Source organism: Coenobita brevimanus, chromosome 6, assembly GCF_032717465.1.
Source record: "Coenobita brevimanus isolate Jiangsu-jjx chromosome 6, ASM3271746v2, whole genome shotgun sequence".
NCBI classification, from domain to species: Eukaryota; Metazoa; Arthropoda; class Malacostraca; order Decapoda; family Coenobitidae; genus Coenobita; species Coenobita brevimanus.
The window spans coordinates 68,576,285-68,601,868 of NC_136959.1; the positions used below are offsets into that span (position 1 = coordinate 68,576,285).

A 25,584-nucleotide genomic window follows, 5' to 3' on the forward strand; every position below is an offset into this window, starting at 1 on the left:
TGGAAAGATACTGCGTACTATACATATATAGTGAAAGTTTCGTACTGTACGTAATGTTTAGGAATTACAAAAGCCGACAAGTTCCCTCCATGACCCCCTGGCTAGAGAGGGATGGTGGGAGGACATTGGGCCCGGTGGTGGGGGGAGGTAAGCCCCTCTAAATCCCCCCCCCTCACCCCCGCGACCGACAGATGGCAGCACCACCATGGCGGAGGACCAGGTACGCATCAAAACAACATTAATAATAAGCCCAGTATTTCATTTTGTGAATGAATAAAGTTACAGTAGACCGCCATACTCAAAGGTGCAGACATAGAGCTTGCTTCAGTTGAATTATACGTAAATTGGTGAATGAGAAGGGTGTAAACGAGGAACGTAAACACAGTCACTTCCCACTTGGACATCAGATGCTTCACTCGCCCATGTAGGCTCCCCGTGACAGTTTGGTGTTTATCATAAAAACAACTAATGATGTTGGCAGTGATGACAGTCCCTCATCAAAAACTGTTACATTTATTGGCTTGCACACCGTCTGTCGTCGCCGTGAGAGACAAGGTTTGTGAAGAATAAGCCACCTTCCATTTCATGGAACGTAAAGAAGTCAAGTTAATTATCATGGTCGTAAATCTCATGCTGTTTTGTATTAAGTTTGCATGTGTTATGCGTAAAACACGAGATCGTGTACTTATTTCGAGTAGGCTGAGCTTGCACATTTGTCAGTCCAAGTGGGAAGGGAAGAGTGAAGTCTTTGTTGTATGTGATGCTGCATGTTGTTGCATGTCTCATGATGATGTCCAGCATCTGGAAGATTTGTCATTATTCTTGTATGGAAAGTTGTAACTCCTTAATGATATTTTATGTTGCTGGTTTTGCTTTGAAGACTGTCACCTTCTATAATACATAGTAAAAATTAGAACATACGGTACTCATAATTACAAGTGTGAGGAAATATGCCTTACTACTGTAGGATAGTGTTAATGATTGTGTTCACACCAAAGTAATGGATCATTTTAATGGCACCTGGCTCACATAACCTGAAAAATGCACACACTTCACGTTCAGTACCATACAATTACCGGTACAGCATGTGGTCAGTACAGTACTCTTATTGATGTAGCTCCTTTTCATCATTGCTTTTACCTTTTAGGATTTTTTTTTTTTTGTCCCCTTTCCTTAATTAAGAGGTCCTACTGATGTGCAAAAAAAAAAGTTTTTATATTTTTGATGATGTATTTTCATCTCCCCACTAATGGTACATTGTAAAGGGACAAGAGCCTGTATTCTCATTGGTTTAAGGAGGCTCATTAATACTTCTTCCTAATTTATTTATTTTGCATATTACACCTTTAGGGTCACTCCATCATAGGAATGTTATATTCGGAGACAAGGTATCGAACTACTCTCAGTTATATCTGCAAAAGTATGCAATATAAACAAATGATTTTTTGCCAGCTATGTAACCAACACTTCACCCTACATCAAACCACAGTCGGATTGTTTATAATATCAAACCACAGTCGGATTGTTTATAATTTGGATGTTTTATAGATTTTTAAAAATTGCTTGATGAACATTACATGATGCTACCCCCTCTTGTGGTTGGCAATAAGTCTGTGATTTGACTGGTTCAGTCAAGGAGTCCTTCATATCAGTAGTATATCAATAGATAAGGATCATAACCATACCCAGCAAATTTGATTATTCCTAATAACTGTTGTGCTGTTGGAAAATGTGACTGTCAGACACGTTACCGGAAAAGTGAGAAACGTTGCTTGTGTGGTTTTTATTGAAACGTGATTATATAATCAACTCTTATTATGGTTTCAGTAATTATAAGTATTACAAACATAAACAAAATGTGTACTGATGTGAAATTTACATATGGTAATAAACTAACCAGAAAGTGGTTGGTGAGGGTGCTCACCATCCATGCACTGGACGTAGTGCTGGTGTCAGGTGCCTGTCATTTCCTTTCTTCCTTTTTTCCATCCTTCCTCTTGTGTCTTTTCTTCCTTCCTTCTTTCCTCTTCGTTCTGTTTGCAGGTGAATCTACACTGAGTGACAAGCCAAATGGTTTCCTGTACACCAGGAAACCATTTACTGTGCTGGGTGGTAACCATATAACCAAATTATGGCACCTGGTGGTTTAGTGTGCAATTAAGACACTCCAGTCAGATTGAGCCAATGTAGATTTATATCCAAGGGGTGCTTGGGGTTGGCTCCTCATGTAATGCCACCCATGGATGAGTGAGGCTGGTCACTGTCGTCTTAAATGTCAGGTCCAACTTGCCAAGCCCCGGTCTTCTATGCTCCTCACGGGGCAACGCTGGAGTAAATGATGAAAAATGAACAAGTTAACCAGAAGACAATTCTTGTTTAAGGGACATCGACATATTAATGTGACATCAACATAGAGTAGTTGATCAAGGAGGGAAAAGTCACCCCTTTTGAATGTACTTGATAGCCTAAGTTGGCAAAGCCTACTCAGCCATGTCCTCTGCTATCTCATCAGTGTCAGGGTTGTCAGGGAAATGAAACTGAGTATGACCTACTCTGTTGCTGCGCTGCTCTAAGGTAATTACTTTGAGCAAGCCGTATTCTGGCACTGACTGCAGTTCATAATGTTTAGACAACTTTTTTGTATAATGAACCAGTACAGCAATGAACACTAATAAGGGGATAGGGTAGTCTGCCACCAGCAAGAAGGTTAATCGGACATGTCCACCCCCCCCAACTCCCCTTCCTTACCCCCACAAAAACACTGATTTGTCAGGTGGATGGATCAGAGATCTGAAGCTTTGCTATCTCTCACGTCATGCCTCATGTACTGTTGGTATATTTTTTTCTGCTGTTATGTGTATTATTACAAGTACAGTATACATTCACCATCAGCTCAGTGAAAAATAATTATATTGAGGCTTTAACAGATTTCAGTAGAATGACCGTGCTTTATAGAATTTTATTCCAAATATTTACTCATCTTCTAAATGATATACTTAAACCTAATGTACATTGACAAGTTATTTGACTTCCAGCCCTAAAAGTCCCACTCCTGCCTTGTCATCTGAGGAGCCACATATCCACCTGTTATATGACTACCAGCCCTATAAGTCCCACTCCTGCCTTGTTATCTGAGGAGCCACATATCCACCTGCTTACTCAACTCATCCAACACTCACCCTTCCCAGCCACCTGTGTGACCCACCAAGCACACCGATCTTGGCTATCCACCCTGCCCACTCACGAATGCCTCCCATCAAGCTCATCTAACAGTGCCACCTAACACATTTACCTACCCAACCCAGAAACCCACCCATTCATGCATAGCACCCCAGCTACACAATCTTCTCAGCCACCCTGGCAACCCACCGTTTCACCACACACCCTGGCGACCCACACATTCTGACGACCCATATTGCCCACCAACCATGGTTACCCATGAATGCCACCCACCCTCACCACCACAAATCCCACCCACCTGCTCATCAAACAGTGCAATCTGTGACATCAACCCACCCAGCCCTCTAACCGTACCCACCCATCTCTCCCTGAATTCAGTGTAGCTGCAGCGATTTCTTTTTTAAAGCAGTGTGTGAGAAACATTACATATTTTTTCGGTAACAGTCTGCGCACTGTGCATGTAATGTGTATGATGGAGCATATGGCTTGCCAGAGTCTCATACAAGATCACAGGACTGCATTAGTAAGGTACTAGGATGCCTGTTTATAATGTAGAGTTTTGTTAGTTTTCTCTACTTCATAAGCTGTATATGTGAAAAAAATGTTATAAGAAAATCACACACTTTACTCCAGAAGTACTTCCATTTCAAGGTTGTACCACAGTCAGACAGCAAAGTATATGTAAACAACTTTAATGACAATTACAAGTCAGATAGATGCTATTTCAATGAAAATCAGTGACAGCATTCCAAACAAATACTGTACATACTCGGGTCAGTGGTGATAAGAAAATCACTAATTTCAACCTGAGTTTTTCATCAGTGACATGGTACATTTTTTAATGCCTTGCTCTCAGCAGAGTTTAGAAACTTTTTCTGTCCAGATTCATAAAATTCAGTGTTTAAACTTTAAAGTGATGTATACTGTAATTTTTATATTTTTTATCAGTTCTGAGATTGACATTAAAGGTTGACATTTGCATGGAACGACCCCATATTACCCTTTTCCATGGTATAGAAACCCTTCTGATGTCACCATACTCTGAATACATAATGTCCAAAGGATATTAACCAACCATATCCAAAAGTAGAAAAAATAAGTGACCGAATAAGAGGCTGTCAGAGATCAAGCAGCACTAGCTGCCATTAGGTGACCAAGGCTGACGCATGCAAGCATGTTGGAGCCTTTTAAGCAATACGCTAAGGTTAACACAACATACTCAGCACTTTTTATGGTCATGAAGGCAATTAAAATTATAATTTGTATCAAAATTTGTGTTTGGCTTCATTATTTTAGTGTACTGTGGGTCAGTATCTGGTAAACTGTTGTTGAAAGATAAGGTTTGTTATATATTTCTTTGTTGATGATTTAATTTCCAGCAGAGAAAGGGATTTTTATTCATTTCAGAGCAGTGAAGGAATCCCTGACATTGGTCCATCATTTCTTGGCAAAAGAAAATTTACTGTTGCTGTCAGTGATTTAAAAATGTCAAAGGAATATGCAAAGTGCAAAAAACATAGTGAAAGGGCAAATGTATGCTTGAAGAGCTTAAGAGAGTAAAATATATATTTGCATGTCTCAAATAGTTTGCAGAACTGGTAAAAGTACCTACAAGAATATTTAATACCTTCTCAAGTACTAATGATAATCATGAGTAAACATAATTCTTCCTGTACAGTATTTATTACCACTAGATCTAACCAAACCAAATGAAATTTTGACCCAAATATTTTAGACCACCACTGGATCTGACCAAGCCAAACCAAATTTTGACCATTAAGAGTGCATGCATGAGGCCTAGCTCATCCAAACCAAATTTGGACCTGATTATTATGGACTGCATCAGGACCTATCAATCTAACCAAGTCATATAAAGTATTTTGACGTAGACTGCTGCTAGACCTAATTAACCAAACCAGATTTTAACCAAACTTGTACAGCATGGCACTAGACCTAACCTAAACCTACCCAAAATTTTGACCTAATATTACTTAATATGTCTTAGCCTGCTAACAAAACCCAGTGTAACCAATAAAACCTGAAATAATAGTAAATGTACCATAAATTTGCTGCTGAACATAGTGTTTACTGTAATGTATACAATGTGCTGTAATGTTTGCTATAATGTTTTCAGGAGGTGGTGAAGCTAGAGCTGTTGTGTAAACAGCTTCATGAGGCTAATGATGGTGTGCAGCGGCAGGAAGCTGAGAAGGCACTAGTGGAGTTCCAGTCAGGCCGTGGGGCAGCAACACTCAGTCAGTGCCAACTTCTCTTAGACAGGGCACAGTCCTCATACTCTCAGTATCTGGCTGCAACCACTTTAACCAAGCTTGTCTCCAGGAACCCTTGCACTCTGTCTCTCCAGCAAAGAATTGATATTCGTAAGTGTGTGCACATTGTATATGTATTTTTTATTTATATGTATTTTTTTCATATTCGTATGGTTTTGTTTAGTGCTTTAACTGATACAATTCGCCAAACGGATATATCGCCAATATTTGCATTCGTTTCTATACCGAACCGTTACTGATACTGACTGTTGATATCGAGATATCGGATATAGCCTAGACGGAAGAAACATTAAAATGACTATTGAAGATTTCATTCATTGTTTTGCCTGATTCTGTGTGAATGAATGTTATTTTGAAGCTGTTTGCAGCTTATTAAAGTTTTACTGAAAACCATTAAAAGTTCAGAATAAGAAATGAGTGAATGGGAAAGGAAAAAAGGAAAAGAAAAGAAAAGAACTGAAGGTTGAAAGCAGCAAGTTGAGTGAGATATACTGTGTGGTGTGTAAGTGTGGCGGCTGTGTGGGTTTATGTATGTAGATAGTGTACACACATCTGCACGCATTAGTTATTCTTTGCTTGGTCATAATGTTTGTCACTTTTCTCACTGTAGTGTAAAAAAAAAAAAGTGATTTACTGCATAAAATAATAAAGAAAGCAGTAGATGGGGGAATTAAAGGGACAGTAACTCTGAGACGAGATGAACGACATTTGGCAATTTCGTGTGTAAACTACTAGTTAGTGTTCCTGTGTGTAAATAATGCGCAGATTTGTGTGTAACTTCAAAACGAATATTTAGTGAGGCAGAATACACTGTGACCATAAATTATTGCTCATTTCAACCACAGAACCTTCAATACTAAGCTTTCTAAGTTAATAAGATATACTTGGCTGAAGACTAACATTTTTGTTTGTGTAATGTGAGCCAGTATAGTACACTATACAGTCCTACATATGTATGTGGTTTGCACACATTGGACATAGTCATTTATGCTGTATTGAATGGAAATCATTTATAATCATGATATATGTAAGGAACAGTCCCTGTCTACCCTTAAATCCAATCACAGGGATTGAAGCAGGTGTATTTTTTCCATGGTGCATTAACTCTAGGCTGGTCTGGCCTGAGTTGGCAGATGATGAAAATGTTACATACCTTTTAAGTATAAATGTTTCATTTTATGGCTAATGGCCGGCCGGCCAAGATTTTACGTACATTGCTTTCAGGTACAGTATTAACGCTGTGTTTTATTATTTGAGTAATGACCAGAAGCTTGCATACATTATGCATTTCATACATCATTAATTAACAAAAATTGGCCTAGATTTAGGAGCTGAAATATTGTATGTTTACTATTTGTCCAGTGATTGAGTGTTGCGTACTTTTAGGGAAGCAAAAAAGTTGACGAATGAAGAAGTGCAGGAACGTTGTGGAGTGGATGTGGATGTGGTTGAGAAGAGTGGGAGAAATACACTGAGGTGGTTTGGACATGTGGAGAGAATGGAGAATGAAAGACTGACTAAGAGGGTGTACAGTATGTAGGTGAGGTGGAGGGAGGGAGAGAGAAGGGTAGACCGAGGATGAGGTGGAGGGATGTAGTTGAGAGGTATATGAGGGAGGGGGGAGTGAGTTGGGGGGAGGGTAGTCAAATGGTGGGTGACAGAGCGACTTTGAGGCGTTTTTTCTACGGACACCCTTTACGGGATTAGGGCGTCGGGCTATAGATAGATGGAAAAAAGTTACAGTGTGTGTTTTGCTTACTATTATTTGCCCAGTGGCAAAGACATTACTTACGTGTGAGTATTAATGTATCTTAACATTTTATTATGTGTTGGTATTAATGTATCTTAACATTTTATTATGTGACGATGTAGTACAGTTATCATTTTATTGTCTCTTTAAAATAAAAATTATAGCTTCATTAAGAAAAAAATCCATGTATAAAAGCTAAAAAAAATTGTGATATTTCAGTGCAGCCAAATATATTAGTATGATTTTTTTAAGTACCAATATTTTGTCACATAACCTAAACTAAATTAGTTTTGCAAGCCACATTCAGATTTAGCATTTACCTCCTTAAAGTCCAAGAAAGACAGTGATAATTGTGTGTATTATACACATTTTACTGAAGATTATTAGAAATAATGAAAAAAATAAACAATTTCTGCTTACAGTTCTTGTACCATCAAAATTGAACATTAAGCTTAAGTCATACCATTGATGGAACACTGCCAATGTATTTATTTGCACCCCCGGACTCTCAAGTTCCTACCATTCTGCCACAGCTCCTGACAGAAGGCTGTTTTTTAGCTATTTGTGTCAAGCTTCATTCTAATCACAGCTATGTAATATTATAGTCTTAATATTCCTCATGTTTTAGTTAGCGTATTACCATTTAAGACAGTCAACAGAATGTGGGATATGACCTTATCTTTGAGAAATAATCATTACGGTGTTAGTTCACATCTGAAATGGTTGGTAAAACCAAGATTTATATATTTATTATCATTACTCAGCTGATTCTGATACAGTTCCGATTATTGGGTAATTTTTCCTTTCTGATGCCAATCCCGATATTAATCAGTTTTTGCTTGCCAGTTTACAGCACTAGTTTTGTTAGTAAAGAAATAGACTGCGTGCAGAAGAATTTTGCTACTTAACCCTTTTAGTGGTAGTAGTCACTAGCAAAATACTGTATAATCATTTGGTCATAGCCGGAATAAAATAACATACGTAAGTAGTCAGTGGTACTAAAGGCTAATGGGGATGTGACTTCAAAATCTGGGCTGAAGTCGGTTATAAAGCCATTCTTAACTCATGCTAGCAGATGGATTGACAGTGCTAGCAAGAGGTTGATGCAGTATATATTCTGTATTATTGTGACAGCACATGATATAAAACTATCTTTAGGAGAACCACTTCAAGGGAGAGATGACTTTTTTTTTTTTTTTTCCTCCATTACCCTGTGACAGGTAGTCATTCCTGTGTAGTAAAAGTGCCCGGTATTAGCCACAACAAAATATGTTACTTAACTGGGCAGTAGTCCATGAAGAGTATACAGTATTGTGTGAAGCTTATGTTTAGAATAAGTCATGTTTACTAACCCGTAAAAGTGTTAAAATTTGAAATTGTTTGCATTAGTACTGTAAATAATTTTGCAAAACTTAGCACAGCATAGGGCTTGAATTGACACATGACTGCTTGGCAACCAGACCTTATCTGGTGAACATTTATAACCTTGCAAGCTAATTACTGAGATAAGAATGGCAAGATGGTTTATTATTGCCATACTGAGGGACAGAGCAACATATGCAGGATCCTGGGAGTGTTTGGAAGATGATTTGTACAGGTGAATTGAAGAAATTTGGATATGTGGAAACAATGTGTAAGACAAACAGATTGAAGGAATGCATAAGCCTGAATGTGGAAGGGAGAGCCCGTATGGGCAGACCAGGGAAAATATGGGATCAGGTCCTGAAATGGGATCTTAGGATTAGGTGACTGATTTAGGATGGTGCAGGAGACAAGGCAGCTTTGAAAGCAGCCATTAGGGAAAAATACAGTACAGTACTAATCCATGTAATTGTGGAACACTGCCTTTCAATATGTATGTATGCTAGTACAGTGAGTCCACATGTTTTGCATGACTTGTGTTCGCAGATTTACTTTTGACAGAAAAGCCCAAAATTTCCAAGAACTTATGTCTCATGATCGAGAATTCACCTGTCGCTTCAATATATGGGGTGCCGGTTGGCAAGACAATCGTCAGCTGTTGTCCGCGATGTTGTGAATAGTGGTAACTGTGAAAGGATGGAGACAAGAGGAGAAAAGATTGTCATGGGTATTGAGTCGGTGTGAAGAAAAAGTATTCAGTAGAGGATAAGACGAAGAGTTTTGTTGCTGGTGATGTATTTATTTAATGTTTCTTAACATTTTCATCATATACAGTTGTCAGTTATTGTGTTATCCTGTTTTATGATTATTGTGTTATCCTGTTTTATGAGAATTATATCTCAAAAGTGAGATAAAGAGTGACTTTGGGAGGGTCTCTAGAACCAATGAGATTTTTTTACCATTGAATTAATACTTTTCGGTTCGCAAAATTCTGGTTTCGCGCCAACCTCATGGTACCAGTTAGACACGAAATTTAAGGGCTCATTGTATAAACTGTTAACTGTGTACCAGTATACGGTATCTTGTGGTGCAGATGCTGTTTTACTACAAAGAAAAGTGATGGACATTCTCTTGAGTTTCGTAAACCACTGGTATTGTGCTCTTCAGTCACGTTTGGGTCACAGCTCAGAGATTAAGAACTATTATTCCCTAGCATAGATAGCTACGTACATATGTTTTATTTTGGTTCATGCATGAAATGGTCAAGCAGAATAAATGATCAGTCCTACATAATATATCACATACAACAGAATAAAGAATTTTTCATTTGATTAAGGGGTGCAGAATGCACTGTAAGGTATAACACGGGGTTTGCGATTTCAGATAATGCAAGTACTGAATGCTGAATTTTCTTTTTATAAAAGATATTGGTTGCCATTTGATTAATTTGATATGACCTACAGGTCATATATTTTAGGCTGTTTCTCCACCCTGCATTTTTATTGTCTTAATTGATTCTGTGTTTCTTATTTTTGCTACAGGAAATTATGTGTTGAATTACTTGGCCACCCGCCCTAAATTGGTGCACTATGTTACACAAGGACTGGTTGTGTTATTTGGTCGAATCACCAAACTTGGCTGGTATGACGGATTGGACAAGGAAAAATGGGCATTCAGAAATGTTGTGGGAGACGTCTCTCAGTTTCTTCAGGTGCGTATGAGTACAGAATCTTGGAAGTAATGGAGGTAAACATTAGTTATCTAAGCAAATAATGATCTTCACTCTAGGTTTAGTGTAAGTGGCAGTAGTATCAGGTGACTTTGTTATGAAAGTAAGCAGTATCTGTAGTATAGAATTTAAGTAACTGAAACTTCAGTCAGGAAAGATAAGGATGGAGAGGTATCATGCCCGTTTTATTGCCAAATGCCAGTCCTATATGCCATTTGATTAATTTGATAAAGTAGGTGGTAGAGGTTGGTGGAAGGTGGCAGTGCTCATCATCCACTCACTCGATGCAGTGCTGCTCTCGGGTGCCTGCCCATTCCTCTTGTCCTTCCTTCTTTCCTTCCTTCCTCTTTTGTCTTTCTTTCCTTCATGCTTTCTTCTTCCTTCTGCCTGTGGGTGACTCTGCACTGAGTGACAAGCCTAATGGTTTCCTGTACCCCAGGAAACCATTTACTACACTGGGTGGTAACCATGTACTGGTAACCAAATTTGGTGCCAGGTGGTTTAGTGGGTAATTATGGCACTCCAGTCAGATTGAGCCAGTGAAGGTTTATATCCAAGGGGGTTTATTGGTCACGTATGTCACACAGATGAGTGAGGCTGGTCACTCTCATCTGAAATGTCGGGACCAACTTGCCTAGCCCTGGGCTTCTATGCTCCTCATGGGGCAACACTGGATTTTATATATATATATATATATATATATATATGTATAGTGGTAGGTGGGGGCGCTCACCATCCACTCACTCGATGTATTGCTGCTCTCGGGTGTCTGCCCTTTCCTCTCTTCCATCCTTCTTTCTTTCCATCCTCTTCTGTCTTTCTATCCTTCATTCTTTCCTTGTCCTTCTGCCTATGGGTGGCTTTACACTCCCTCTTCTGTCTTTCTTTCCTTCATTCATTCCTTTTCCTTCTGCCTGTGGGTGACTCTACACTGAGTGACAAGCCAAATGGTTTCCTGTACACCAGGAAACCATTTACTAGGCTGGGTGGTAACCATATAACCAAATTTTGGCACCTGGTGGTTTAGTGGGTAATTATTATGCTCCAGTCGGATTGAGCCGGTGAAGGTTTATATCCAAGGGATGGTTGGGGTTGATTGCTCATGTAATGCCACTCAGGGATGAGTGAGGCTGGTCACTCTCATCTTAAATGTCGAGACCAACTGCCTAGCCCTGGGCTCCTACACTCCTCTTGGGGCAATGTAGGATTGGATGATGGATGGATGGATGGATATATATATACCTGTATATATATATACGGTATCTGTACTTATCTATCTATCTATCTATCTATCTAATATATATATATATATATATATATATATATATATATATGGATGGATGGATATACAGCATCCATCCATCCATCCATCATCCAATCCTACATTGCCCCATGAGGAGTGTAGGAGCCCGGGGCGAGGGAGTTTGTCCTGACATTTAAGATGAGAGTGAATATCTATCTATCTATCTATTGCCAGACGCCTCAATCCCGTTTGGGGTGGCCACAAACAAATCGCCTCCACGTCATCCTGTCCCCCGCCATTTCACTGCCCTACTCCCAACTCACACACCTCTCTGTCATATACCTTTCCACCCCATCCCTCCACCTCATCCTTGGCCTCCCCCTCCCTCTTCCCCCCTCCACCTCACTCACATACATTCTCCTTGTCAGTCTTTCACCCTCCATCCTCTCCAAGTGGCCAAACCACCTCAGTGTGTTCCTCCTAACGCTTCCTATCACATCCATACCACAACAGGGCAGTGAAATGGCTGGGGACAGGGCGACGTGGAGGCGATTTGTTTGTGGCCACTCCGTAAAGGATTAAGGCACTTGGCAATAGATAGATAGATAGGTATATATATATATATATATATATATATATCACTTGAGGGAGTGATTCCCTAAATTGTTCCACTTAAAATACAGACAAGATACGTGAAATCCACCCTATACAATTATCCCACCAACAAAGCTCCATGCCCAGATGGAATTCCGCCAATTGTTTTGAAAAAGTGTTTCCCTGAACTTGTCTCTGTTCTAGCTAAATTATTCAAACTATGCATACGTACTTCTTCATTCCCAAATTCGTAGAAAGAAGCCAATATCCACCCTATTCCGAAGAACGGAAGTTCCTCTGACCCCTCTGATTTTTACAGGCCAATAGCATTCACATCTGCTCTCGGTAAGGTATTTGAAACTTTAATTAATAAGCACATTGTTAAACATCTTGAATCCAACAACTTAATTAGTGATAGACAGTGTGGTTTTTGCCATGAAAGATCCACCATTGACATACTCCTAACTCATACCATCCATCATTCAATTGACCTACATGGAGAAACTCATGCAGTAGCCCTTGATATTTTTAAAGCTTTTGATAGAGTATCGCACCGTTCCCTGCTGTCCAAACTCCCTTGCTGTGGACTAACGTCTTTTGTTCCTTTGATCTCCTCATATCTTAATGACAGGAAAATAAGAGTAAAAGTAGATGATGTACATTCCAATTTCCACTCAGTTAACACTGGCATGCCGCAGGGATCAGTTCTGGCCCCAACCCTGCTCCTGGTTCATATTTATGATCTCTTATTTGTCACCCACAATCCCATCCACTCATATGCAGATGACTCAACACTACATAGTTCATTCACACTCAGACATCCATTTACAAAGTCTAATATCTCTACCTCACAACTCAGTACAGCCATCTCCATAAATCAAGACCTATCTATGATCAGTGAATGGGGACAAAACGACCTTGTCTCATTTAATGCTACTCTATCTATCTGTCTATTGCTAGACGCCATAATCATGTACGGGGTGTCCATTTGACTCTGAGTTATTTGTTTTACAGGGAGGGACACTAACCCTCCACCAACCCACTTGACATGTAGGGAGCACGTATTGTTTGGTTATATGGTTACCACCCAGCGTTGTAAATGGTTTCTTGGCTTACAGGAAACCATTTGGCTTGTCATTCAATGTTAAGCCGCCTGTAATGGAAAGAAAAGCATTAAGTAGTGACAGGAAAGATGGGAGAAATAGGAAGAGAGGAGGGCAGGCACAGAAAAAGAATGATAAAGGCTTAGGAAGAAGTAGGCAGCACTACATCGTGAGTGGATGATGGTCGCCACCACCTACCACTAATTTAATGCTAGTAAAACTAAATATATACAATTTACTAATAGACAGATATTGCCAGAGTTGTATATTACCTTCAATACTATTAATATTCCCATCTCCAAAAGTATTGAAATTCGCGGCGTCTCACTTAACAGTGCCTTCAGCTGGACCTCTCATGTTAGATCACTTGCTGAAACTGCCTCAGAGAAACTTGGATTAATGTACTGTACAGAGTCCGTAACTTCACTGACGAGCAGGTAGCTATAATTTATAAGGGTCATGTGTGCTGTCAGCTTGAATATTGCTCACCCTTGTGGAGTGGATGTGGAGAGGTTGCATTAAAACAACTAGACAAAATTCAGAACAAAGCCGTTAGAATTATTAACAACCCTGCCATTATAAATAAACTACCTCCCCTGCAAGTAAGAAGGCATGTTGCCTCCCTTGCATTATTTTACAGATATTTTTATGGCAAATGCTCGGAAGAAGTTGCATCCATGGTGTCACCTCTCCATGCCTTCCCTCGTGCTACACGGGCATCTGGTAATGCTCATGACTGGAATGTCACTCAGCCATATTGCAGAACTTCTGCCTATCGGAATTCTTTCATTGCCCATGCTGCATCTCTTTGGAACTCGCTTCCCCAGAGTTGTTTCCCTCCGAACTTCAACTTACAGCTGTTCAAGCCTAACTGTTAGAGATATGTTATGAACAGAGGACACCAGTAATCTGGTGTATGGATTATTTTTTTTTTTAATTCATTTGTTGTTCCTTCCTCTGTTCTGTTATTAAAAATATATATATATATATATATATATATATATATACACACACACACACACACACACACACACACACACACACTCACATGTATGCATGGATAATTTGAGGAGTTTCCAGTATATAACTGTTGGGAAGTATTATACTTAGCAGCATTGATATTATGTCAGGCTACCAGTCAGTTGAAACATTCATCCTTTTCATGGCTAACCTCAGTGTAAGGGACCTGTTAGAGGAAGCATGGTACCTACCAATTTGTTTTAATTGATATTGTTACTGTTAGTAGATATAACTAATTTCGCACCTTTCCAGGGTTCTGTGGACCATTGTGTTATTGGTGTGCAACTTCTTGCTCAACTTACTGCAGAGATGAATCAGATCTCAGAATCTGATGCAAACAAGTCTCTCACCAAACATCGCAAGATTGCAAGTTCATTTAGGGACACACAGCTCTATGACATCTTCCAGCTTTCTTGTACACTTCTTAGAACAGCTCTAGAGAATTCAAAAACCCTAAATTTCAATGATGAGAGTCAACATGGACTTATGACACATCTTCTTCGCCTAGGTAAGAACATTAACAGTACAGTAGTTTTTAGTAAATACCCATTATTTTGCAGCATGAAGCATTTATTTGTTAAAGTACACTGTTAAATGCCAGTTTGTAATGACCAGTAGTGTGTTCTTAGTTATTTTCCAAGTTAGAGTTTACTGTAAATGTTGAATAAGATCAAGAATAATATATTGGACTTATTCTAGCTTTGGACCTCTACACCTTAATGTAGTATCTGTAGCCCCAGGTTCATTTGAATGTGGACTGCAAGCTGTAAGGTGCCCCTCTGCTGCAGTCCACCATCTTTTGGGGGGGAACTGAAAGGGAGTTCAGGGATATACCATAACTGGGTAATAACAACCAGGCTGTATTGGTGCGACCACATAAAAGTGTCCTCCAACACTTTGCACCTTGCCTTTCGTAGTATGGAATTGTCTAGTTTTGATACTGAGATAATGTGTCCCCCTGTATTACATGTTGATGCTGTGTTCATTAATTATTTTATGTAACTCTGCTGATTAAATACTGCCTTGCATCTACTTAGCTGGGCACCACAGAGCACTCTGCCAGTAGACATGACCATAGCGCATCATGGAGTTTTTTGCTCTTCATGTAAAGAGAGTAAAAGCTAGAGACTGGATCAGTCACTGCACTCCTGTGTTTCTAAATAAGCAAGCCTGCGTTCACTTCAACTATATGCTTCAAGAGTGCCAGGTGTGGGCTTTTTCCCGACCATGCAGATGTAAACTTTCGCAGAGTCATTGTGAAAAGTAATTAATCATTATTCAAAACATAGATAATGTCTGTCTGTCTATTGCCAGATGCCTCAATCCCATAAGGGGTGACCACAAACAAATCAGTTCCGTGTTATCCTGTCCAATGCCATATCACAACCCTTCCCCCAGCTCACACACTCCTCTCTCATATACCTCTCCACTCCATCCCTCCATCTCATCCTTGGCCTACCGCTCCCTCTTCCCACCTCAGTCTGTCTCTCTGCATGGCTCCACATCTTCCTTTCAGATAACTGATTTCCACTGCTCTCACTCTTCACTGGTGTCCTTCCAACAGGGTTCAAGCTTCACTTCCATACTTAGGGTTGGTATCACAATACTGTCATGCAGTGACTTTTTTTTACTTCCATGCACACTTCCCTGTTCCTTAACACTGCTTTCAAGGAACCAGCAACCTTTCTTCCTTGTTGTACCCTTTCAAGCACTTCACCCTCTCAACTTCCATCCTTACTCCTCACACTACCCAAGTACTTAAACACGCTCAAATTTTCCATTTCCTCGTCATCAAACCTCACTGTACATTCACTGACTTCATTTCTCACAAGACCATAACTTTACTCTTCCTTACATTAATCTTTATATTCTGTTTCTTACTCTCCCAGACTCATTTGCCAAGCCTTGCAGCTCCTCTTCATCTTCACTTAACAATACAGTATCATCTGCAAACAGCAGTGCAGGGAGTTTCCAAACACTGCCCTCTCTCATTAGGGTTGTTGCAACATATACTCTCCTACTTTGTACTCCATTTATAACCCCATCCATATACAGCTTGAACCATGGAGACATGGCACATCCCTGTTTCAATCCAACATTCAGATAGAAAAATTTATTCATTATCCACACACTGCAGCCTTAGCCCCCTCATACCTACTCCTCTCGGCATTCAACAACTTCCCATGTACAGTAGGGCCCCGCAACTAAAGTTTTTTTGTCTAGCGATTTCAAGTCTAGTGATAGGATTGAAACTGTCTTCAGCTTCATAACTTTTTTTTTTTTTTTTTTTATGCGAGGAAGAAGGAACCAAAGGCCATGAGCTCGCAATAACAGTTCCCTCCAAGAGGAAACAAAATACAAGAGAGAGCCAAATTCAAGATCCATTCATTTTGAGATGCCTGGACACACTGCATTTGAAAGACTGGAGATCTTAGGGAGCAGGAAATACAGACGGAGGGAGACAGTTCCAGAGTTGACCTGTTGCATAAATGAAGGACTGGGAGTAACAGTTGACTCTTGCATTAGAGAGTTGGAGAGAAAAGGGATGAGAGTTTGCTGCTAGACGGGTGCTACGCGGCTGTCGTGGAGGTGGAGGAATGCATGCAGACAGTTCAGAGGAGCAGTGACCATTAAAGTAGCGATAGAAAAGAGATAAAGATGCAACAGTACGGCGAAGAGACAGAGGTTGAAGGGAGTCAGTAAGAGGACGAGAGTTAATGAGACGAAAAAGCCTTTGACTCCACCCTATTTAGAAGAGCTGTATGTGGGGAGCCTCCCCACACATGAGAGTTGTACTCTACACAGGGGCGGATAAAACCCCTGTATAGACTCAACAATTGTGCAGGGGTAAAGAAAGAATGGAGTCAGCTTAGCACACCCAATCTCTTGGAAGCAGATTTTACAAGAGATGTAATATGATCTCTCCAAGATAAATCCCGAGGAAGTGAAACCCCAAGCATGTTCAAGGATGATGCAGGATTAAGCTGAATATTATTAAACATTAGTGGGTATACCTGCGGAAGATTTTGACGGGTTGATAGGTGTAAGAACTGAATCTTAGATGTATTAAAAACAACAAGATTATTTTTACCCCAGTCAGAGATACGAGCCAAGTCAGACATTAGGTGTGCTATAGCCTCATTCCTTGTTTGTTGAAGTAACTTCTGAGATGGGCGTTGCGGTAACCGAATGGAAAGGTGAAGGGTGGAGTCATCAGTGTATGAGTGGATAAGGTTAGATGTACAGCTTAGGTCATTGATGAATAAAAGGAAGAGAGTTGGTGACAGGACAGAGCCCTGAGGACCACCACTGTTGATAGATTTAGGAGAAGAACGATGGCCGTCTACAACAGCGGCTATAGAATAACCAGAAAGGAAGATAGCGATGAAGGCACAGATAGAAGGATAGAAAGCATAAGAGGGCAGTTTGGAAATTAAATATTTATGCCAGACTCGATTGAAAACCTTTGAGATGTCAAGTGCAATGGCAAAGCTTTCGCCAAAGTCCCGAAAGGAGGATGTCCAGGAGTCTGAAAGGTAGGTGAGAAGATTGCCAGTGGAGCGTCCCTGACGGAACCCGTACTGACGATCAGAAAGAAGGTTGTGATGGGAAAGATGCCTTAATATTTTTGTATTAAAAATTGACTTGAAAACTTTTGAAGTACAGGATGTTTAAGCAATTGGACGATAGTTAGAGGGTTGGGAATGGTCACCTTTCACTGGGACTGGCTGAATGAGAGCAAACTTCCAGCAAGAAGGAAAGGTACAAGTTGACAGACAAAGGCGAAAGAGTTTGCCTAGGCAGGGTGTAAGCACAGAAGCACAGTTCTTGAGAACAACAGGAGGGACTCCATCAGGCCCATATGCCTTGTTAGTATTGAGGCCAGTGATGGCAGAAAATATATCAGCGGAAGAAATTTTAATGTCAGCCATGAGGAAGTCAGAGGCGGGAAGTGATGGAGGAACAACACCACAATTGTCTATGGTAGAATTGGAGGAGAAAGTCTGTGCGAAGAGATCTGCTTTATCAGTAGAAGAAATAGCTACAGAACCATCAGAGTAGAAAAGAGGAGAGAAGGATGAAGAGGTAAAGTTGTTAGAAAGATTTTTGGCAAGGTGCCAGAAGGAGCGGGAAGAATTCGAGTTGGAGAGTTGAGAGCATTTAGTACGGATGAAATTATTTTTAGCAGATCGAAGAACAGACTTAGCACTAGCGACAAAAACCTCAAAACTAGCGACTCAATGTCAATCGTCGTCTAGCGAGCAACCCAAGAGGCACATTTTGACTTGTTTTCCTAGCGAGCGAGTCTCAACTAGCGAGTGAGCTGCACCTAGCAGGCGAAGAAGTACAGTGCTGAAGACAAGAAAATCATTAAACTCATAGTAGATGGCTTGAAAACCTGTGAAATTGTGAGGCAGTTGAATGTTCCGGAATCGACTGTGCATAACATAAGAAGAAACAAGGACAAGGTAAAGGAAAGTTGGAAAGTGGCAGACAGATTCTTCACATGTGCTAGTGGTAGTGGTGGTGATAGTCGTGGGGGAAGATGAAGGACCAGATGATGTTGCCCCACTCAGCTGCATTGAACCTAATGTCTATGAAGGGTTTGAAAATGACGATGAGATACTACAAGAGATACGGAGAAAGGCTGGTGCTGGAGAGGGTGGCAGTGGTGGAGAGGAGGGTGGTGATGGTAGTGGTGGTGCTTACTCCCAGTAAGCATTCGCACTCCCAGCTCCCACTTTTTTTTTTTTTTCCCCCCCCAATAAACTGGATTCTGAGCATTTAATGATGACTGTTGCTTTGTCCTGTTAATTATAATAAGTACACTATGTAAAAATGTTACTATTTAGTGGATAAATGTAGACAGAAATGGAAAAATAGTCGAACTTTCTAAATGTTCCAGTCTATTTTTATTTTTCACTCTGGGCAAGCACTGTCATGCTGAGTGTTTCACCATCTCCCGCCAACACCAGAGCAGTTGCCAGTTACTTCATGCTCCCAAAATTCACTTAGTAGAGGTGGATACACATAGCAAAGACAGACAACTCTTCCATAGCAATTCTGTCTATAGGTCCTAAGTCAATTTGCAGTAGGTGTATATGTATATGCTGTATATATATATATATATATATATATATATATATATACAGTACAGTAGAAGTCCGATTTTTCGGCATCTATGGGACCAGGCAAGTGCCGAAATATCAAAATTGCCGAATTATCGAAAACCCTACCCACTCAGTACCTTATATGTTTCGGTGAACACTGTCATCATTACTCATATCATTACAAATGTGTTTGGAGAGAGTACTGTATACTGTTTGATACTGTACAATACTGTAATGAATACAGTACTATACTGTACATGAATATGAAAAATAAACAAATTAGTGAACATACTGTATATAAATGTAATGGTACAGTAGGCCTACAAGTTCACATGCACTTACCTAAACTTATAGTAGGTTCTTTATTTACATATGTACAATAGAAGGGGTTGATTGGAGTCTGCTACTGCTGGAAGAAGTCCCCAGCACACTCGAATAGTAATTTCAGAGGTATTTCGGTACGAAGTTCACAAAGCACACAGAAGAATCAAGAGAAGTCGGCAGCAGCACGGCAACAACTCGGAAGAATGGCGAAACAGATTCTCTTTCCCATGCTAGACTCACTACATGTTTGTCCTCTCTTTATGCTATAGGAGAAAGAGCTAGCCTCGGAGCTTCATGGCAGTGGTAGACTCGTTCCATCACTTTCACTATCTCACTCACTAAGGCGGGTAAAGGCGGGTAGCTAGCTGGCGAGCCTCATGGAGAATTTCAAGACTGACGAAAAAAATCGGAGAATCTGCCGAACGATCGGAGATTTTCGTAAATGGGACTATTTTTCAAAACTGCCGAAATGTCAGATTTGCCGGGGAATTGGATGCCGAAATATTGGACTTTTACTGTGTGTATATATATATATATATATATATATGCATTTACTCTTAAGCCCTTGTGCCTCATACCATCTCTCCACTTCCTAAATGTTTCCTCTGCCTTCCTTTCATTTTCTGCAGCCAACACCAATTCATTAGCATACAACATCTCCCACAGGAGTCCATTTCTTAAGTCATGTGAGAGGGCTTCAGGTACCATGATAAACAACAAGGGGTCTTAAGAATGACCCCTGATACACATCATCATTCACAGAAAACTCATCACTCAAATCTCCATTCACCCTTACGTGGGTGCGAGCACCCACATAACGTGGCCTGAACGACCAGAACCAGCCGCACCTTGATCCCAAGCTTTCACATTGCCCACCTCACCACCTCTTTAGTGACTCTATCAGAGGCCTTCTCAAAAAAAAAAAAAAGTACAGTTCATTTTTCTTTCCTTTATATTTTTCTACTTGCTCTCAATGTATTCAGTTCTTAGTTCAGTTGAACCCCTGTCCTGTAACCACTCTAGCCACTTCTTCCTCTTTTCCTCCACTGCTGTCTTAACCTCTTCATCCCACTATGCCGTACCTTTCTTCTTGTTACTCTTGCCACACCACACACCACTTTAGCATTCCTGACTAAGCAGTCCCTATATGCGTTCTGCAGGCTGTCCAGATCCACTTCATTCCAATTCACTGATTCCAGCTCCTCCCGTGCTTTTGTCTTGTATTCATCTGCCATTTCTTTGATCCTCAGCTTCCCAACTTCAGTCTTTCTCCCTGACTGCTCCTCTCTCTTCTGGTCAACCTCACTCCTCTGAACATGATCTTGCATACCACATTCATATGATCAGACAGACTTCCACATTGTTCTTGCACGGCCCTCATATCAGCAACCATACCCAGCATTGACCTCTCTACGAGCATGTAATCAATCAGACTCCTTTCAACATAATCCCTGTTCCCTCTATACCAGTACCATGTACTGTACATATATGTGCATCTTCGGGTTTGAAATGCGAGTTATAAATGCACAACTTCCTTTCCAGACACAAATCCTTTAGTCACTTCCCATTATCATTTTCTCTGGGTACTCCATTACAATCCATTATGTCATCTTCAGGACCAGTTCCGACTCTTCCATTCATATCACCCATTATGATCACTGTAGCTCCCGGGCATTTCTCCCGCTGCTTCATCCAGCTCATCCCAAAACCTGTCTTTCTCACTCTTGTCATCACATGGTGCATATGCTATGATCACTGCCACTTTCACCTTCTCAAACTTGACCTTGACATACATACATCTCGAGCTGACACATTTGTAATCTCCCATTCCACTCTGCCACACCTCATTCATCAACAAAGCAACTCTTCCTTGCATCTTCCTCGCTTATTCATGTCTGATCATACACATTTTTCATCCTCCCACTCCTCACTTCACACCATTTCATCTTTGTTTCACACAATGCCCTCACAGCATATCTCGCACTCTTGAACACATTCGCCACTTTGACCCACTTGCTCTCCTTATTCACATTCACACCTCTCACTATCCACATGGCCATGCGAATCTGCTCATTTGGCTGAGGGCCCTGGGCAGGTATTAGGCCCTCCAAGGCTCTCCGAAACCTTTGCCATGGTTAAGTGATTTTTAGATGGGGGAATATGGGAACACTTAACCTGGCCAAAAACCCCGGTTATATGGTTATCACCCAGTGTAGTAACTGGTTTCCTGGGTACAGGAAGCCATTTGGCTTGTCACTCAGTGTAGAGACCATAAGGCAACACTGCATTGAGTGAGTGGATGATGGGCTGCTCATCATTAGATATTAGAAGTTAATATGGATAATGTGTATAGTAAAGAATAATGTTAATATTGTTGCTTTTATAATTGTCTATACCATACTACTTGTCTAGTACAGAATGTTACACTGATACTGTATGTCATTGTGCTGTCCACATAGCAAAATAGCTGTCCAGTAACATGTTGAACTATACTGTTTTTATTATTGATCTGTACATTTATTATGTTCATAATCAGTATTGGTTAATGAGCATCTTCTTCTTGGTGTCCTACAGCACTCAATTGCCTTACTTTTGACTTCATCGGTACCTCTGTGGATGAAAGCAGTGATGATCTGGGAACAGTTCAGATACCTACATCTTGGAGACCGGCTTTCCTCGACTTCTCCACAGTTCAGCTATTTTTCGATCTGTACGCTTCCCTTCCTGCCACACTCTCACCTGTGGTAAGTTTATGGTGCCTATGGATTGTGAAAAATTATTGGGGATATAACAACTAGTACTGTGAAATTTAAAATTGGAGTTGATTTCAGTAACATTGTTTTAATGGTGCAGTGTCATAGATTATACCCCCAAAAGTATGTTAGTACAACACACAACTTGTTAAGGAGGTATGGTACACAACTTAATTTCACTCTGTCTTGTTCCATCTGGCTGCCTTCTCTTTCTCTTATCCTTTTTCTCCCCATCTTCCTCTTCCCTTCCACATCACATACTTTTAGTCAGTATCTCATTTTCTATTCTCTCCATCTGGCCAAACCATCTTAGGGTACTGCTAGCATTTTCCTGCACATCCCCGAGAGAGAAAGAGAGAGCATTTCTTTGGGTAAAGGGTGAAATAATGTGGAGTAGCTAAGAGGGAATTGCAAGAGGGGTGAGTTATCAGTGCAAGCACCATGAGGGTACTGAAAGGCCAGTTGTTACATGATTTTGGTCTGGTTTCTTGGTCCAGATAATACTGCTACTGCTGTCGCCATGCTTGTTAGGATGCAGTTTGATGCAGTTTCACAGTAGTTTACAGCACTGTTGTACAAAGTTCTGCAGGTTTTACCTTGCTCATTAGACCATGCCTCACACCATCCCCAGATGGGAAAAAAGATTTGGATGATGATGATACTTATGTCTTATGGTTTGTGCAAGAAAACCTTGGTATTTTTTCATGTCATATATATGAGAATTGCATGTATAGCTAAAGACATGTTTCATTCATTCAAGAAAAGGTGGAATAATTAATTAGTGATAAATGTCATGTTGTCTTTGTGAGAATGGGAGGAGTCTGACATGTGTTGTGGGATCCATGTGGGAAAATCTTAATGAGCCACCCAGTTTGTTCATGTGTTTTGCTGTTGTGTGAGTCCACAGTACAATAGTTTGTTTTTGTTAACAGTTTCAAAACTGCAAGAGAAAAATATTATTGTATATTATGATGAAAGGGGGTAGATTGAGCTGATTTGGGCATGTGGAGAGCATGGAGGTTTCCAGCTGGGTACAGAGAGTGAGAGGTGTGAATGTTGAGGGTAGGGTTTTGAGAGGCTGGCTGTAAAATACTTGGGATGAAGTCATACCATATAATCTCAGGGATAAGGACTGAATAGGGAGGCTGCCAGAGATTGAGTAGCATGGAGAGCTGGCATTAGGTGACCAGGCCGACACTTTCATGTTGCAGCTTTTATAAACAATACAGTACAAACAAGTCAGGCAGTATAAATTTGTATAACGTTCACAAGAGCTAAACCCACATGATTATCTTACGTAACTTCTTACATCAACATGTAAACTCGAAACATATTGTGAGAGCAAAATTTTCTTTCCCCTTGGCCCTCAGCTTATGATGAAAACCATTCACAAAACCCTTTTCACACTCATTGCAGTAAATGTGAAAACTCCTGAATTTTTGTGCTTCCTGATCATTAACCTCTTTAGCCCCTTCATGCCGGGCTATTTTTACCTCAGTCATCCATTCAGCATGGGCATTTTTCACGAAATTGTTTGTGTTCAAACCTTAATATCTCTGAAAGTATAGCAGTTAGGGAAACAAGTTAAAGACCATATTACTCACCAACTCTTCTTCTTTTAAATAAAAACATCCCCAGGTCTGTAGGTGTTTATTAACTTTCGGCGCTCGAGACAGGATTTATTTGTGTGTGTGTGCGCGGCCAGGACTTTGGATTCGCCTCAGCATAACTTTTCCATTACTAGATAAACTAGACACTGTTGTGTCCAGGGCATGCCCTATGGCACTATCACTGAGTCCTTTCCCTGTATCCTTTGAAAGAGGCTTGACAGGGATGGATGAGGCAAGGGATCCACATGAGGCAGGAATGATGTCGGACAAGAGATGTAAGAAAACATCATCCCACGCATGGCAGAGTCACAGAAACGACTGAGGTATGATTGCCTCGGGTGGTGGAAGTCTATTCTGACCATTTGGTGATGAGATCAAGTGGCGGCCACTTCAAACTTTGGTGCAAAAACAGTTGCGGTTTTGACCGACACCCAGCAACGTCTCTCAACCTATTTTGCATCAGTCCTGACCGACGTTGGCGGGTATGGGTTAAAACTTTATCGCCTTCTAACAGTGGACCTATATACATTTTAAACACAGCCAACTCAATTTTTTTATTGTACAAATGCTACTCTTCTCATTGTTGATATGAAGCTCTTATACCACATGCTACTTCGTTCAATTTTTCCTTTTTCCTTTAGAGTAACTGCTTTTCTATTGTTCATGGCACGTTCACTGCAAAATGGAGCACTTTCTAGGAGCTTAGGCGTTGTAATTTAGTTAGTTTGAAATCATGTGGTTAAAGATTTGGGATGAAATGAAAAATAAGAAAAAAATGCTTCTAGACTCAACAGGAAGCTGAGGCAGGCAGGTTTAGGATGTGGGTCATGTGGGTGTTCTTAGGTTATGAAACCCTAGCAACAGGCAACAAAAGCATAATTCATACATACAGACATACATTAATACGTACATACATACACACATCATCGAATGCAGCCATCTCTACACTCCCACCTTGTTTCTTCTGCACAGTTGAGTGATATTGTGTAATTAAGAGGGAGAAATTTAATGCTCATGTTATTGTGAGATTGTTACTTTCCTCTGTTTTAAACTATGACTGTTGTACAATATACAATATGAACATTGTCCCAGGCCATCTGGGTTGAACCACCTATATGTCATTTCACCACTGCGAGGGCTGGCTCAGTGCTCCACAGAGGTCTAAGGAAATGTGATGGCGATGCAAGGGTGCTTTTGTAATTTTCCTTACATGCGCTTCATAGCTGAATCGTAGATTCTAAACTGATGCATGTAACATTACTCATAGGAGTGAAAAGTATCCTATACAGTACAGTGTGTGCCTGTATTTGTCAGCCTCGTAACACTGAATTCTCGTATAAGGGGATCTAACTGTACACTTAAGAGAAATAGGAAAGCTGGAATGCAGTAAGCAGATTGCTTACCAAAATTAAGATGAGTTTGTGCAAGCTGTGTTAAGTTTAAAGGATTTGTAATGTGATTTACAGTTGCAGATAATATGCTTTCATTTTCATTGATACTGATTTTTTCATGCT

General features: G+C 40.4%; 1 protein-coding gene across 1 annotated transcript in view; it reads left to right on the forward strand.

Annotated features, from left to right (window-relative positions):
* Positions 1-205: 205 nt before the first annotated feature.
* Positions 206-25,584, forward strand: part of Ranbp16 (Ran-binding protein 16) — a 133,408-nt gene continuing 108,029 nt past the window's right edge. The window contains exons 1-5 of the mRNA XM_080273940.1: positions 206-220; positions 5,315-5,561; positions 10,125-10,294; positions 14,525-14,780; positions 22,282-22,451. Coding sequence (XP_080130066.1) covers positions 206-220; positions 5,315-5,561; positions 10,125-10,294; positions 14,525-14,780; positions 22,282-22,451 — 858 coding nt within the window. The remainder of the gene's footprint in view (positions 221-5,314; positions 5,562-10,124; positions 10,295-14,524; positions 14,781-22,281; positions 22,452-25,584) is intronic.